The following is a 16,469-nucleotide window of genomic DNA, read 5'->3' on the forward strand; positions in this document are numbered from 1 at the left end:
GTAAACAAAAATTGAGGGCGATTACCTGTTTAGAGGTAACGTTCCTCCGGAGGTCACCTAGCCTGAGGTTTCCTTACAGGCAGAGTGGCGTCTGGAGAGGCTCGCCCGTATCTGCATGACACCTGGTCCAAATGGAATATTCACCAAGGAAAGGTTCAAAAGAAGCCTTCAATAAAGAAGCCACAGGTGAGAAAATCTGTTGATTTTGAGGACCCTGACATCAGCTCCTGGCAACCACCAACTTCTTTTACTTGAGTAAAAAAAGTTTGACGCCGCCACTTCGAAGTTATTAGATCCAAGCATGCATCTAATAGATCTGTCACACTTTCCAAAAAGGTAGTCCCATCGGCTAGTTTATCACAGGCTGACTCTGACAAAGCACTGGAGGTTTGTGATGGGCTGTAGGACTCTCAAAGGGAAATATGCTCCCAACTACAAACACCTTCCCTATGTACAGTTCTGTTTCATTATTAAAAAAGTTCTATTTCATTAACTGACTGGTTCCTCTCTCAAGTTGTTAATGGACAGCAGACATAATAAGTAGGCTGCTCACCTTGTCGTCACCCTGAAGCTAAAGTAGGATGGTACCTATTGCCCAGTCTGGAGCCTTCTTCTCAACCATGAATGATTCAGAGTTTTAAGGCCACAATTGGAAGATTGATCAGGGCTCTAAAAATCCCAGAGAGCCTCTTCATTTATAGCAACAGAGAAATCTTCGAAAGAAATGGCATCAGTGGTTGATGAATTGTATATACAAACTGCCAAAAGCCCACAAATATCAACTTACCTCTATGGACATTGGCACAGACCACTTGACCACAGTCCTCAGTTACAGGACAGCGTCATCAGAGTGCCAGCAAAACCAGTCTAACCACAGGGAGACAAGATAGCACGAAGAGTTGCAGCCAGTGACGCAACGGCCATTAGGCAAATAGGGCTTTATACCCTCAAACCTTTGGGTTGACTTGACCTGGCTCGCCTACAGCGCTGTGGACAGGCAAGACAGGACACAGGTCATAAACGGTGCCTCGAGCAGGACTGTGAACAAAGACCCGGCAATTACTAATGTAAAAGATGTCATTGTTAGCAACTGTGCTCGTATGTTAGGCAATCGAAATAGTGATGTGATGTTAACACTTGCATGTCGGGGAGAGATAGGAAGGGTAGGAGAGGACAGGAGACAGCTCGTTCTGCATTCTCACAGCAGTCCTCAAGCTTTTAACATTGAAGCTTTACCAGAAGAGTCTCTTTAGATGCATCCCACACAAGTCAGTTTGCCCCTCCCCCAACAGTCTCTGAAATTAGTTGGTTGCCGCTCAGTTTCCTTCATGGTGGTTCCTATGAACCCTGCTGCAAAACCACCTGATCAGAAGGAAGCAATCAGTATAAATGATGGCAGGCATCACAGAGTACAAAAGCCACCTCAAAATGCACTAAGCAGATGCAAGGCACAGACACAAGTGCCAGTGACAAGTGAAGAGGGAAAATAGGACGATCCCTTTCCCCGATTCCCGTCCAGCCATGCCCTATGATGTCACGACCTAAGCATCCCCCGCTGGATGAGTTCAGCCCTTTGACTGCTGCCCCGCACATCAAGATTTACCATGGCCACTCCCTGCACCCCCAGGCCAGCTGCGCATCATCCAAAGGACGTGGTGGGACCTCAGGTGGGGCTGAAACCGACCATATGGACCAACTCGATTAGACGTCACCCATCAATATCGCCATCATTAGAGATAACATGACGACATAGCCAACGGACAAGAACACACGTGCCACCAAGCACCTGGATCAGACACACACCAACCCACACCACACGAAGAACATACTCATTGCTATGACGTAGAGGACCACTCACACTCACACACATACATCGTTGTTATTTCTCACATAGGCTAACTACTGCACCGCAGAAATGCAAGATGCCAGAAGAGCTTGTGTACATGCTTGCAAAAGCTTTTTTGCTACTAAAACCATGTCACCCTGTAGATGGACTAATGTATAAGGACCCAAGTCGCACCTCGCGACTTCCTTATTATGAACTATACGCCACCATCCATAGACTAGGCCAAGGTAGGCAATAAACCAGAGTCCCCAGGCCCTGAGCAGCTCGGACATAGCTGCAAGGTGCTGATCATGCAGAAAAAACCCTGACGAGAGCCCCACAGCCAAGGCCACGAAGTTGCAATCTGCACGCCACGCTCTCAGCGCCAAGGTTACACCTGCCACTGCTAAACACTCCTCAGAGCAGAAATACAAATCAAATCCCCATAATTCTGCTTCAGCCACGGTCTCTTTACACGTGACCAGGCCGATCTGACATGATGGCAAGCTCCAAGGACCAGAGAAGCTCTGGGGTCTCACGTCTGGGAGCCGGACTGCAATAACGAAGTTACAAGTTGGACACCGGCGGCGATGGCAAAGGAGCACCCAACAGCCAGTAGTAAGATCTGTCCATTGTCCGCCACTGACACATAGTGATACATTGTTGCAAACACCAGGTATATCGTGATATGGGGACGACGATGGTCCCAGGCTTTGGGGCTTGCGGATAAACCAATCAGAACACGAGGGGCTAATTACTGACGACACTATAATTCAACCAATTACTAACTTTCTCCATGTAACAAATCTCATGTAGCCATTCTTAGGGATGACCCAAGCGTACCAGCTGACCTCTTCTCCACCACTAAAACTCTCTCCTATACTGATCCATACTGATCCTACCACTCGGGTAGCCAACCCGGGGTAGCGTTAGGTTTAGGGGCAAACTTTCCCAGGTGACGCACATAGTAGAGTCATCTGGTTAGAAAAAGGGCCTGCGAGTTCATCACTACTGAGATGTTCCTTGGGTACCTATGCTCCTAGAACCTGTCCCTGTCTGTTTTGTGCAATAAACAGCAGTAATTCGTTGCTCTTGTGTGTGCCTCATACTCCTTTGGGATGCAGGGGGAGTTGGGGCTTCCCAACCCCGGAGGTCTGCGAACGACCCAGCCAACTCCAGGGAAATCACCCCGACAAGTTGGAGGCACTGCTGAGATTGATGGTGAGATAGACCACAGCGAGACTGTTTGCATCAAGGTGGCCCGGCAACATGGCCCCCTCTGCCGTTGCCCCCTTTGGAGGACTGCAGGACCATCGCGGAACTGCGAGACGACCGGACAGCGCAATCTGGAGATTGGCCATTGGGAGCCGACTTCAGAAATTTCCTGCCCGCGGTTGGCGAGTGTCTGGACGTGGTCCAGACAAGGGGAGGTGGCAAGCTGATTGGGAGGGGTGTCTGCATCCGAGCGGCACCGGCAGGCGAGAGCCCGATGTGAGTATGGCACACAGAACCAGCATGTAATGTTGTGTGGGTGGCGGGAGAAACTGTGAATAGGTTGGAGGGTGGTTTTACAGTGTGTTAAGAAAAGATTTTGGTCATTTAGCGGCGATCGATATGTAAGGTGTAGTGGGGAACGGAACGAAAGCCGTCCCTTCTGGTGTTCGGAGCGTGCTGGGTGGGGCAAAGAGCTCCCACTTGTTGACTGGCAGATCGCACTGATTGGTCTAGATCGTGGACACCTGTACAGGGGGTGTGGCATTCCTATGAGTTGGCGTTGTAGGTCGATGAATAGATGAGGATTCCTATTAATTGAGTGTTTTAGCTTGGTGAACAGATGACGTATTCCGTACCACCGGACCTCTTCTCCACCACTAAACTCTCTCCTATACTGATCCATACTGACCCTAACACTCCGGGAGCCAACCCAGGGTAGCGTTAGGTTTAGGGGCAAACTTTCCCAGGTGACGCACATAGTAGCGTCATCTGGTTAGAAAAAGGACCTGCAAGCCCATCACCGCTGAGATGTTCCTTGGGTACCTATGCTCCGAGAACCTGTTCCTGTCTGCTTTGTGCAATAAACAGCAGTAACTCTTTGCTCTTGTGTGTGCCTCATACTCCTTTGGGACGCGGGAGGAGTTGGGACCTCCCCAACCCCAGAGGTGCGCGGACGGCCCTGCCGACCCCCAGGAAATCACCCCGACACAAGAAACCCGAGAAACATGGTGGCAAACATGGGCACATTTGCCACCCAACACTAACGGCCACAAAGTCAATGATCACTGCCAATAGGTCTCGCCCGATGCACGCCATTCACCCCGAGCACATGACAATGGGCCTCATTACGACCCGTGCGGTAACCATGGCGCTAGTAGCGCCATGGTTGCCGCCGGTATTTTACCGATTCCGCCATGGTGAATGGCGGAATTACCACCTCATTCCAAGGTTGGCGGGGCGGTAATTCCCCATTCACCATTGGCCCTTCCCCATTCCCATTTTTGCTCCCATAGGGCTCAATGGAAATGGGAAAGGCGGTAGTTACGGTACCGCAAATTGCATTACCGTAATTACCTCCAAGGTCCCTTTGCGGGTCCAATCCTTAACAGCTGGTAAAACCAGCCATTAAGGTAGGGACCCGCAAAGGGACCTCGTAATTAGGCGGTAAGGGGTTAACGGCGCCGCCACCTTTTACGGCGCCGTTATCCCCTTACCGCCTGGGTCGTAATGAGGCCCAATAACTCTTTCAAGAACAGAGCGCTCCTGTGATAATAACTGTGTAAAGAATGCACTTAAGGGGAACATGAAAAAAGGAATTACTGATGCTGCCTCTCATTCTAACATGAAATATTTTCGGGGACTTCCATGTTGTTAACAATGTCACAATCATACGCTATGGTTTTCATGGCGAAAAAGGAACATTAAAGACTTTTCAGTGTCTCATGGTAGTTGCCTGTCAAAAGGAATACAATGGCCCTCATTACGACCCTGGCGGAAAGTGACTGACCTGACCGCCATAGCGTAAATAGCGTTTCCGCCATCGCACGACGGAGCAAAGTGCGGCCAATTCCGACCCATCGGGCACGAGCACTACGCCATGGCGGAAGTGCAAAGTCCGCGATGGCGGAAATGTCCCCAAAACGCGCCTCACCGCTGTCGTACGGCGCCCTAGGTGCAATTCCGCCACCCATCTTAGCGGTCACCGTAATGAGCGGCAACCGGAAAGTACGGTGACCGTAAACATACGGAAACGGAAGTAAAAACATGGGCCCGGAACGGGAAACAGCACGCCGTACACCTATAAAATCAGAATTCCCACACAACCATTAAAAATACTACCCTGAGAAACATCCCAACCCGTCATCCACCCCAGTGAAAGCAATAGAAATGGGAAAAGTAGCGAAAAAAGCGTGCGACCGCAAGCGGCAGGTCCACTTCTCCCGTGAGGAACTCACCGTGCTTACAGAGACCCTCCAGGAGAATGCTGCCGTCGTCTTCTCCACGCAAATGACCAGGACGGCACTTGCGAACAAGAAGGCCATATGGGCCCTGGTGGCACAGCGGGTAAGTGCGGTGGGGACCGCACCCCGCAACCCACAGCAATGCAGAAAGCGATGGGACGACCTGCGGATACGCGTACGGAGCATACTATCCGCCAATCGCAACATTGCCACAGCTACCGGGGGAGGATCGGAATCACCCATCAAGTTGACCCCCTGGGAAGAAATCTGTGCCTCCACCATTGGAATGGAGGGTATAGAGGGAGTCGGAGGGATGGAGAAAGGAGTGCAGACATCCGAAGAATCCGGTAGGTGGGCCAACTAATACAATGCCAAATCCACAATGTCCAATCATGTGAAGTACCATGTGTCCACATAGTGCAACAGTAACACATGTCCAGGAGAACGTCCACATACATTGGCCTGACAGCGCACTTTAAAACTCACAATAAATACATAAATAATTAAAAACCCTAAAAACACCCTCTACACGTGCAGCAGGCACACCCTAACTGCAGGCTGCAAAACAACTGCATCCTCAATCCACACAAAAATGAAACCACCTCCAAGGCCCCGACCCAAATCACCCTCAGGTACCACCCCAATGCATGTGATACATTGCCATTCCAATATCAACAGACCCATGAATAACGCTCGCCCTCCTTTACTCCACCACAGGGTCTGATTCAAACGACGAGCTCCAGGACACCCCTACCAGCACACCTGCAAAGAGGGCCAAGACCAACAGCCAAAGACCCTCCACCTCAGCTGCACGGATCAAGACACGGCAGCAGCACAAATCAAGTGGCAGCACACAGGAGGGAACATCAACAGGCACCCCAGCAGCCAGCATGCCCACAACAGCACCACCACAGGTCCCCCCAATGGATGCCACAGAAGGCACTGCCTCTGGTGGCAGCAGCACCATAGGTGACACTCCATTAATGGCAGCATGCTCCGACACAGAAGACGGGGATGTCGAAGTAAGATCCATCCATGACCTGTCTCAATCCCCCTGTTTGTTTCATCCCGTACACCATGAGGATACCACGCAGGGGCACCCACAAGACGACGACTGGCCATCCCCCACAAGCCCTGTGGCAAGGCAACAGGAGGTGACCAGCCCCTCTGTGACACCACCGCAAATGGCCATGGCACAGCAGAGGCAACAGTCCCTCGACCAGGTGATCGTGCAACAGCAGCAACTGGCCACGCTCCTCAAGGACCATGCTGATGAATGTGGGGGTACTAAGGCAGCCATAGAAACAGCAACTGAGACGCTTAGGGCAGAAATGGAGAGAAGCACCGAGAGCCTGAGAGTACAAATGGAGAGAAGCACCGAGAGCCTGAGGGGGGAACTGCATGCGACGTCCAAAGACGTATGTGCTGAACTTGCCGCTGTGCGCCGTGTGCTCACTGAGCTCTCACAAACCCTTAGGGACATGCATGGACGTGAGCAGGCAGAGACATCATCCGTTGCAAGTTCCGTCCAGGGCAGCCCCCAACGTAGATCTGGGAGGAACCTGCGCTCCACAGGCAGGGGTGCCCCTGATACCCGGAGAGGGGGCTTGCAATAGCGTCTGCCCACTGACAATGAGCATCTTTGGACACTGGTGTTCGGGGGGGAGGTAGGAGGGTGGAGGGGGTGTGTTGGGCTTACTTGGGTGGCGGGTCGATGGGGTGTGTAACATAATTTCACATATGCTATAAACATTGCACAATCATCCAATGAGATGTGTGGACATTGATCTTTGTGTACGAGGCCTTTATAGGCGTACAGTCCATATTGTGCATGTTCCAGACACACACAGTGCCACAAGTCCCGTGTCCATGTATCAGCCACCAGGCGTGAGTGCTAGAAGCATGAATCTATGAGAATCTGACGAATTTCACGGCCCTCCTGTGCCTCGCGGACTCCTTGAGGTGCTGCCACATCCCCACCCTCATCATGACCATCTTCAGGTGCCTGCAGTTCTGCGTCAGGGGGCATGGGCACATTTCTACGTACGCACATGTTGTGTAGCATGACACATGCCATGACCATCTTTGCAACCTTCTCATGGCGGTACAGGAGTGCCCCGCCAGACCTGCTGAGGCAGCGGAAACGAGTCTTCAGTAGGCCGAATGCCTGTTCTATGACTACACGGGTACGTGAGTGGGCATGGTTGTAGTCCTCCTCATGCTGGTTCTGTGGGTTCCGGAGTGGTGTAAGGAGCCATCTCTTCAGTGGATACCCGGCATCACCTGTATGTGGACAATAAAGGATGTTTGTGGAATGACATTGCTACGTACGCACCCCCCCCCTTCCTGCCAGGTCATTGCCGCATCACATACCCCACATTATCATGCATGAAATGAGACTCACCGAGTAGCCAGGATCTGTTCCCTGCGTGTCGCTCCATGTAGCGTGGTATTGTAGAGTTCCTCAAGACCATAGAATCATGGGTTGATCCAGGAAATCGGGCACAACAATGTGTAATGATCCTGTTGGAGTCACACACCATTTGTACATTAAGAGAATGAAATTGTTTTCGGTTGCGGTACTGGGCCTCCATGGCATGTTGGACGACCAATCCCACATGGGTGCAGTCGATGGCACCAATGCAACCCGGTATGCCGCCAAGTGCATGGAATCCCACTTTTGTGTTCGTAATTTCCTGCTCCGAGCGTGGTAGAGAGATGTAGTCGTCTGCGTGCTTCAGGAGGGCATCGAGCACTTGCAATAGTGTCCGTGAGAACAGTGGCTGTGAAATGCCATGCAACTGTCCGACTGTGTGCTGGTAGGTGCCTGTGGCCAGGAAGTGGAGTACAGACACCACCTTCAGTAGGGGTGGGATGGCGGTTGGGCTATCTATCATGCTGACAAGGTCAGCCTGTGTCATGTCCACAATGGCGGTTATGGTGTCCCGGTCCAAACGGTAGAGGGTGTGGATCTGCTCATCCGTGAGGTTGAACGGATGTGCTCGGAGGCGTGGGATTGCGGGCTGCCTGCGTGGTGGCAGTGGCTGTGCTGGCGGGCCTTGCTGGCCCTGCCTTGCCCTCCTCCTCCTCCTGCGTCTCCTCTGTGCGGCCGGTTGTTGTAGTAGTTGGTGTTCGTCTTCTTCTTGAAGTTGGAGTACTTGCAGTGCTATCAGGTCCCCCAGGGCCAACATCGCTAGTCCTGCCGGTAGCATTTTGGAGTGGGTGTGGTTGTGGGAGGGGGTTGGGTGTGCAGTTTATGTGTTTTCAGGCTGTATAGCCTCCACCTGTGGTGATTCATTCCACCTGTGCCAGCTGCAATCCCCTTTGGGCGAGCACCGTACCGAGGTACACCGACGGGCGGGGCGTCCCATTTGTGAGTGAAGCCAGTTGCCATTTTCACACACTGCCGCACTACATGGATGATTTTGTGATTTCAAGCGGTCACAGATGCCTTTTCGACGTGATGTTGCAAATGTGGAATTCGAAGGACAGCGCTTTCGGTTTTCAGCTAGCGGCGAGGAGACGCCCACAGGTCTGACTGCAAATATAACGTTCTATTGTTTAATGTCCTTGGGACAGGGGCCATGGCGAGAATGCTATGATTGATATGAATAGTATGGGATGCGCAATAGCGTAGTGGACAAAAAGGCAGGACGTTCCCAAATACATGTTACTTCACAACACTAGAATTCCGGGCTGGAGAACAGTGGATTTTGCAGACTGCATTACGCACAGACTCCATGGAAGTTTCAAATGTGATGTGAGTAAATAATCAGGCGTTTTCATACCGGGATGAGGGAATGATGTATGGATGCATGGATGCATGGACAGATGATTTGATGGAGAGTTTGCCATGTACAGGGCTTTTTGGAATCTATCCACCTCCCCTGCGCTATGTCATGCAGAGCTGCCATAGTGGGACCATCGTCTTTCTGCCCTTGTTGAACCCTCCCTGTCTCGACGCCCCTTCAGGCACTTGTGTCTATGCACGTTACTCATCCCATCTAATGGATTCTGTCTTCACAGACGCATGCACACAAACACTCGTTTGTAATGGTGTTTTCACCTCGATTTTCATGGTTGTGATTCGCAAGTGATTTTTGGGTGGGTATAATCCTTTTGAGTGGGCTAGCATGCATATGGCTGTAGATTTAGTGTGATCATTGAAGTGAGTTATACAAATGTAGTTCTGATGGCCATACTATTCTTTTTCATTTCATTTGGGTGACAGGTATCTCCTCCCCTTTTGCCGCTGCCATCTGTACGCCACTCCTGCAGATGGCTTTTACTCCCGACACCTGCTGCTTCGTGTCAATCAGTGGAGCACCATTACGATCTTATGGGACGATCGCCAATGGGCCACATGCCCTTACGCAGTGCTAGTGGCTAGGAGCAACATATCGTCCTTTCTGCTGGACTAGTGCCTACCTAATGGGACGGCCCTGCGGTTCTAGGCGCTTCCGTGTTGCCTTTTTGGACGTGAATGTAGCCCCTGTGTACCATGATGGAACAGGGCGTCACACAAGCAGAAGCTGGTCATTTATTGCGGATGCAGCCCACAATACTGGAATGTATTTTGGAGTCATGACCTAATGGCTGTATGGCCCTTGGTGGTTTTGTGGTGCAGTAAATTTCTATTCTGTTTTTGTTTGTCTCATTTTTCTGCTCATGTTGCTGTACTTGGACCTTCACATGCCTGTGCTGCATCAGTGCGGCAATGGTGCCATGGCAGATATGGATGCCCACTCACAAGGCACTTGGAGCCCCTGGATTCATTTGTTAGTTGGCATGCATGGGTGACTTGTACATTTCACTGGTTGCATTGTGTGACTTCATTGCACCTACGAGGAGTTGTGCAATGTGGCCAGGGAGTGGTGTACAGGCACTCAGTAGGGCCGTTTACGGTTGATTCGCGATGCCGTACTTCTCACCATGGCGGAATGGTACTTTCCGCCATGCTTGATGGCGTTAGGTACATGTCCGCTAGGGTCGGAATTGCACCAAGTACGCGCACGCGCGCCATGGTGGTAATTACGGTTTGGCATGGCGCGCGTGCGCGTACTTGGTGCAGTTAGCGTTGGCGTTCACTACGGTGTCGCTAATGGCATCGTACTTTACGGTGACGGGTCATAATCGCACCGAGCGCTATTCGATGGCGGTATTGCATTTCCGCCATCGTTTTTCGATTTCCGCCAGGGTCGTAATGAGGGCCAATGAATGTGGGCTTACACAGAGAGACACTATTGCTGTGGGTTACATAATGTATTACACTTGACGCAATGGTCAAAAGGAGAGACCCTCTACTGCTTTATTGCAGGAAGGAGATCAAAATGGGAAACTGTGTAGCGGCAGGCATTTAAGTATGCTCTTCTAAACCTACTGAACAAAATAACCTGTAGTTTGAGGTAGCTCTCATCCCAAAAATGCAGTTAACAAAGTCTCTCTCATTTCCAATGTCCTAAAAAATTTGGAATCGCCGCATATTAATATATGACCAAAGAGCTAGTGAAATAAAAGAAGTGTGTCATAAAAGTATGGTTGAGGCCCCACTGCATCCAGCGAGTAGGCAAGCAAGCTAAAAACACAAAAAGGCATTATGGGAATCTCATTAATCACAATTTGATGCAATTACCGTTACTCCCCAACACGATCATTTACAAACAAACATTAGGCAATTACTTGCAAGTGAAACAGGCTAGCAGCCTATTTTAGAACCACTAGCTTTCTGCGAAGGAAGCAGTAGAAGATGGCAAGATGGCGGCCTGCCAGAACAGGACGATTAACTGCAGACAACTTCTAGCATTCCTAAGAAATTGACATGCATGCATCGTCATTATTTCTTAAAGCAGACCTTTGACCTGATCCGCCTTCAGGCAAGAGGTATATTTGAACAATTGGCTACTATTAGAAACAGGATCACAAACTGTGAAAGTTGATAAAAGTTTCTAGCAAGGAGGAGTCTGGGACGAATGTGCAAAGCACACATACATTGTGGGGGTAGAGGGCTCTGTGTGGCATCATCTTTTGAAAGTTGCCCGAGGAGCCTGGGAGCCTGATATCCTTTTCTTTCCATGGTAGCAGCGCGTACTCTCCACACCAGCAGGTATGTCAGGCTCATGATGGGTTCCCTCAAAGGGGTCTCCATTGTTTCACAACGAACTAACACTAATTACAGAAAGTCCTACGGTAATGGGCATACACGAAGGGGCACTCCATCCGCTTTTTGATCCTGTTGCAGAAAAAACCTAGGATTAAAGATTCCCTGTGCATGGAACTGGAAGTCACCATATTTACGAAAGCTGGACTTCTTGCAATGAGCCGGGGTTCCTGGCATGGAGGAGGCATGGCAGTACAGCGTTCCCCAGGATGTCAAGTTAGACTCGCCCACAGAAATACCTGAGGGCAAGAATTAGCAAGTAATGGCAGACTGCATCATTATGGAGGGTAGAGGGGAAGGCATCTAAAGGACCCTCAGATGTGCTACAAGCATGCTGGGAGCGTCTATATTTGGGCATCTTACAGCCTGAAACGCCCAAATGCCCAAATGCTTCTGGCACACCACCTGTTCCCTAAAGTGTGGAAAGGGTGCCCTCATTGCTCCCAACCTGTGTTATTTAACGTGTGTCTCTTATAAAGTCACCCAGATGATTGGACTACAGTAAGACCCTTTGGAAGGCTAACACATTTTACACCTGTATTCTGCCACTCTGATAGAGAGCACTGAGTGAGTGACAGGTGTTAGAGATGTGACAAGGAGCAGAATTCCTTCAAAAGAAAATAACAGTCTACAAACCAACGAGACCCCTCCGATCGAGCAACGAAATCCGCCTGGAACTCAAACCATACCTCAAGAAAAAACTTGGAGGCACCTCCTTCTACCACTTAGCCGCAAAAACCTGGAACAACATCCCAACGGAAATAAGAAACACTGAAGACCACCTAAAATTCAGGAAATCACTAAAAACCTGGCTCTACAACACCATAGACTAAACCTGGAAAACGAAACTGGTAAAAAGGATAACTAAACTGGAAAGACACGGACATCCCTGTCCGGGGAGAGTAAAGCCCACGGCAGCTGGATGGGCGACATCGACAGGAACACAGGCGGCACGCACGGAGACTGAGTCGACTAACCCCGACAATCCCACCAACACTTTCGCCCGCCCGTTAATTTAAATTACCGCCAGGTACCACATTGGTGTGGAATTATCGAGACACTGGCAACCTCCCCCACTACCCGAGAGGTTGTCATTGGCAGGCCCACTAGAGTCTAAATGGAGGATAAGGGGAGCTATCAGAGAGCATATTAGAGGCGGGGACTAGAGGCGAATGGAACCTACATGCCAGTCAGACCCAGATCAGGACCGAGCCGCAACAGGGTAGACTACGCAAGCCGAGCGCTTCAATTCAGGATATAGACGCAAACTAACCAACCCTAACAATTTCCCTTTCTGCATACACCTCTCAAACTCCAAACCAAACACAACCAAAACCTACAACACAACAAACCGCACAAACTTCACTACATGGCAACAACAAAACAAAAACACACATAGCCTTGCACAACAGTACACGACGACTACCGGCCGCAAACACCCCAGGCCTAGCCAACGGACCCACCGGGCTGAGGCCGCCAACAGCACATCACTGCTCTCTTGCACTTTTCCTGCTTCCTCCCACTAACTCATCCTCCCCTCCTCTTTCAGAGCCGCCAGAGCGCCAAGGGACCACTACGGTGGTGATAGTGCGCGGTACAAATGTCCTTTAACATTAACATTAACATTAACATGTGTAGATGTCCCATGTCATGTCTGGAGTAGGGCATTGACTGTTTACATGTTTGCTTTTCCCAGTCTGGAAACTGATTAAAAATGAAAGGCAGGGCTGGATGAACCACTCCCCCCTGGCAAGGGAAAGCTTGACTTCCCTTTAACAGGGTGCACCAAAGTGGGATTACCGGCCGGGGGTATACGTGTATAACCCCAGATTGAGTGCATGTGTGAGACCAGGCTTTTCCTAACCAGGCATGCTGAAGGCTGCCTTGTTCTTTGCCCCCTGTCACTTGCAGGTCAATGGTTTCGATTCTGAGGCTCGACTGCAGTAAATAAAGCATGTCAAAAACCTCGACATAAAAGCCTCATCAGAACTCTATCTCGACATGTCCATAAATGTGCCATCCTTTTTGGTCAGGAGTCTAAATCGGGATACTTCAGTTTTTTTCCCCTCTCCCTTTTTTCTTATTCTCTTGATTTTCTATCTCATGTAATCCTTTCTCGCTCTCACTGTTGTTTTTCTGTCTCTCTATTCCCTATCAGCCTTTTATTTTTATTGCATCTTTCGTTTCTCATTGTGTTACTCTTTAGAGGAGGGAGCATCACTGTTTTCAAATGTTTGCTTAAAGTAAAAGTGTGCAATTGATTGAGTGTTAAGAATGCAATGTGTGTGTGTGCAAGAGAGTTTGAATGAGTGTGTGCATGTGAATTAGTGAGTGAGGCAGTGAGTGTGCATGTCTGAATGTGTGAATGAGTGTGTGTGTGAGCGAGGAGTGAGTGTTTATCCACCTGACTATGTGTAAGTGTGTGTGTGTGTGTGTGTGCGCGCGTGTGTGGTGGGGTAGGGGATCTGCATAGGGAGCATTAATATCATTCATGAAAGTATTTCCTTACAGTGGCACTACTGGAAAATATCAGGAATAGCCACCATGACATTGTTTGTCCAGTAGCATACTCTCATATTTGTGACATAAAAAGCATAAAGGTGTGTTTTTACAGTGGAATGTCATGCATGCTGCCACTGCAGCACCTCTTCCCCACCAAACACACACATGTAAATAGGTTTTATGTTTACGTGCTGTCGTAAATTGGCAAAGGCAGTATTGATATGTTTAGAGGGCAATTAAAATCATGTATCGGGCTAGGGAGCTGGCAGTCCAGACATGTTTTTTTCAAGACAATGCTAGCATTTATTTGAACTAGACATTCATTTACAGTGGCATACTGTCATATATTAGGCACAACCAGTGTATTCCTACAGATGCAATACTGGCATAAATGCAGCACATCCTTCATGAAACTGCCACCTTGATAGCAGCCCACTATATATTGGGCACACCAGCATAAACGTGTTTTCTAACAGTGGCACTACTGGCATATATTAGCTACAGCTGCCATGAAAATGTTTGTGTGGTGGCATGCTTTTTGAAACAGGTAACAGGAGTGTGTCCTTACAGTGGCAATGCCAAGATATATTTGGAACCGCTAGCATGCAAATATTTGCTTATAGTGGCAAAACTGGTATATAATGAAGGCACAAGCATCATTAACATGTTTACAATGGCAATGCTGCCATATATAATGTGGGCACAGGCATAATTAGTGTGTGCTATACAGTTGCAGTGCTGGCATATGTTGGGGAAACAGTCATGAGCACGGGTTTTACATTGGCAATGCTGACATATATTGTGAGCAAAGGCATCATGAAAGTTATGTTTTACAGTGGCAATGCTGGCATATATTGTAGACATGGGCATCATGAAAATGTGTTGTAACATACCCCTGTGTACTGTTGGTGACCTATCATCTAATGGATTTTGTCTTGTGTTGCCCTGCAGAGGCAATTGTGCATCAGATGCCATTTCCCAGATTTGTCTTCAACAATTGTGGTGTAAAATGCACAATGTCAACAAGTTCTCCCTGACAGCTTACCAAGTCTCGGTGGATGAAGAGGGCCCGCTCCAGGTACTCCATGCCTTCGCACACATCTTGACACATGCCAAGCAGTATTGCTTGAGAGAAGGAGCCTCTTTGGCTGCGCAGGTGGTCATACAAACATCCATGCTCCATAAATTCAAAGACCAGACTAATAGGGGCTGGCTGCAGACACACTCCCAGGAGTTGTACAAGCTTAGGGTGTGAGAGTTTCCTGCAGGACAGAAGAGTATTGTCATACACTTTGATTTGATATGAATGTAATCATTTGTAACGATTATAAAGAGCCAAGCAGAACAAACTGCTTCTGGGCACAGATGGAAAACAATATTAGATGTGTATGTAGGTACTTGATATGTACATAGAGGGATCAAAGAGAGGTTCGGTCTTATACAAAGAGGGTAAGGAAATGATTTTTCTCAATTGCAGAGGGAGGGAGTTTCATCAACTGGGTCCAAGGACAGAAAACGACCGATCATCAGTAAAAAATGTATCTGGAACTCGAACGATCAGCAGACATTGATCTCGGGAGCAGACAGATCTAAAGCGGGCAGAGTTTGACTACCAAACAAAGCAACCTAATCTGAATTCTCTGGCTATCTGGATGTCAGTGCAAGGATTGTCGGGGGAGGGGGTTTGGGGGGGCAGGCTCGGACTGGCCTATAGCTCAATAGGCCCATGGCCGAACCAAAAACACAAAATGCTGGTGAGGGCCCGTTTTTTTGGTCAACGTGGCCCACCTTTTTGGCCGATTAGGGACAGTTTGATAAGTTAATTCACTCTGCGGCAAATAGTTTTGACCAGGGTTGCTGAATAAATATTCCTTAAAATACATCATTTACATCACACTATTAAAAAAACACTTGGTTACTATTCAAATAGTGTCACAAAAGGAATGAATATGTGCAACTGTGGGCTATACCTTTCCTTTGGTGCCAAAGACAATTTCATGACCCAGTCTGACCCAGTCGGTAGGAGTTGATGGGAATACATTTGGGGATTTGAAAGATAAGTCGGACAGCCAAATTCTGCACCAACTGCAAAGGCGAAAGTTGATATTCAGGAATTCCTGCTGCGAGAAGAGCATTGGCTTAGTCCAGCTTAGAAGGTATTAGAGACCCTACCAAAACGGAGTAATTATCTTCTGAAATAAACGGGACAGCTTGGCGCAAAAGTCGCGGTTGCACCAATGGAAGGAGGAAAACCTGCATGAGCAATGACTGTATTGCACCAATGCACCGGTGCATGAGGTGACATCTTGTTGGTGGAAGAAGGTACATTTGCAAATCAATGCACTAGGGTAGGGTGCTAGGACCGCCTATGAGAAGAAAGAGGCATGGCAGACACACGCTCAAAAACCAGTGAAGGAAGACCTTACTTCAGTGTTGCCAAGGAACGGTTGCCTAAATGAATCTCCACATTGTGGATATGTTTTGGGGATGTTTGCATAATTGGGTGTTAGGTAGATTCACCGTGAGACAT

General features: G+C 49.0%; 1 protein-coding gene across 1 annotated transcript in view; it reads right to left on the minus strand.

Moving 5' to 3' along the window:
- ITK (IL2 inducible T cell kinase) overlaps positions 1–16,469 on the minus strand; it is a 496,552-nt gene that overhangs the window by 133,084 nt on the left and 346,999 nt on the right. Inside the window, exon 13 of the mRNA XM_069653933.1 lies at positions 14,985–15,201. Within this exon, the coding sequence (XP_069510034.1) occupies positions 14,985–15,201 (217 nt within the window). The remainder of the gene's footprint in view (positions 1–14,984; positions 15,202–16,469) is intronic.

Source organism: Ambystoma mexicanum, chromosome 3q, assembly GCF_040938575.1.
Source record: "Ambystoma mexicanum isolate Mex_15411 chromosome 3q, UKY_AmexF1_1, whole genome shotgun sequence".
In the NCBI taxonomy this organism is placed as follows: Eukaryota; Metazoa; Chordata; class Amphibia; order Caudata; family Ambystomatidae; genus Ambystoma; species Ambystoma mexicanum.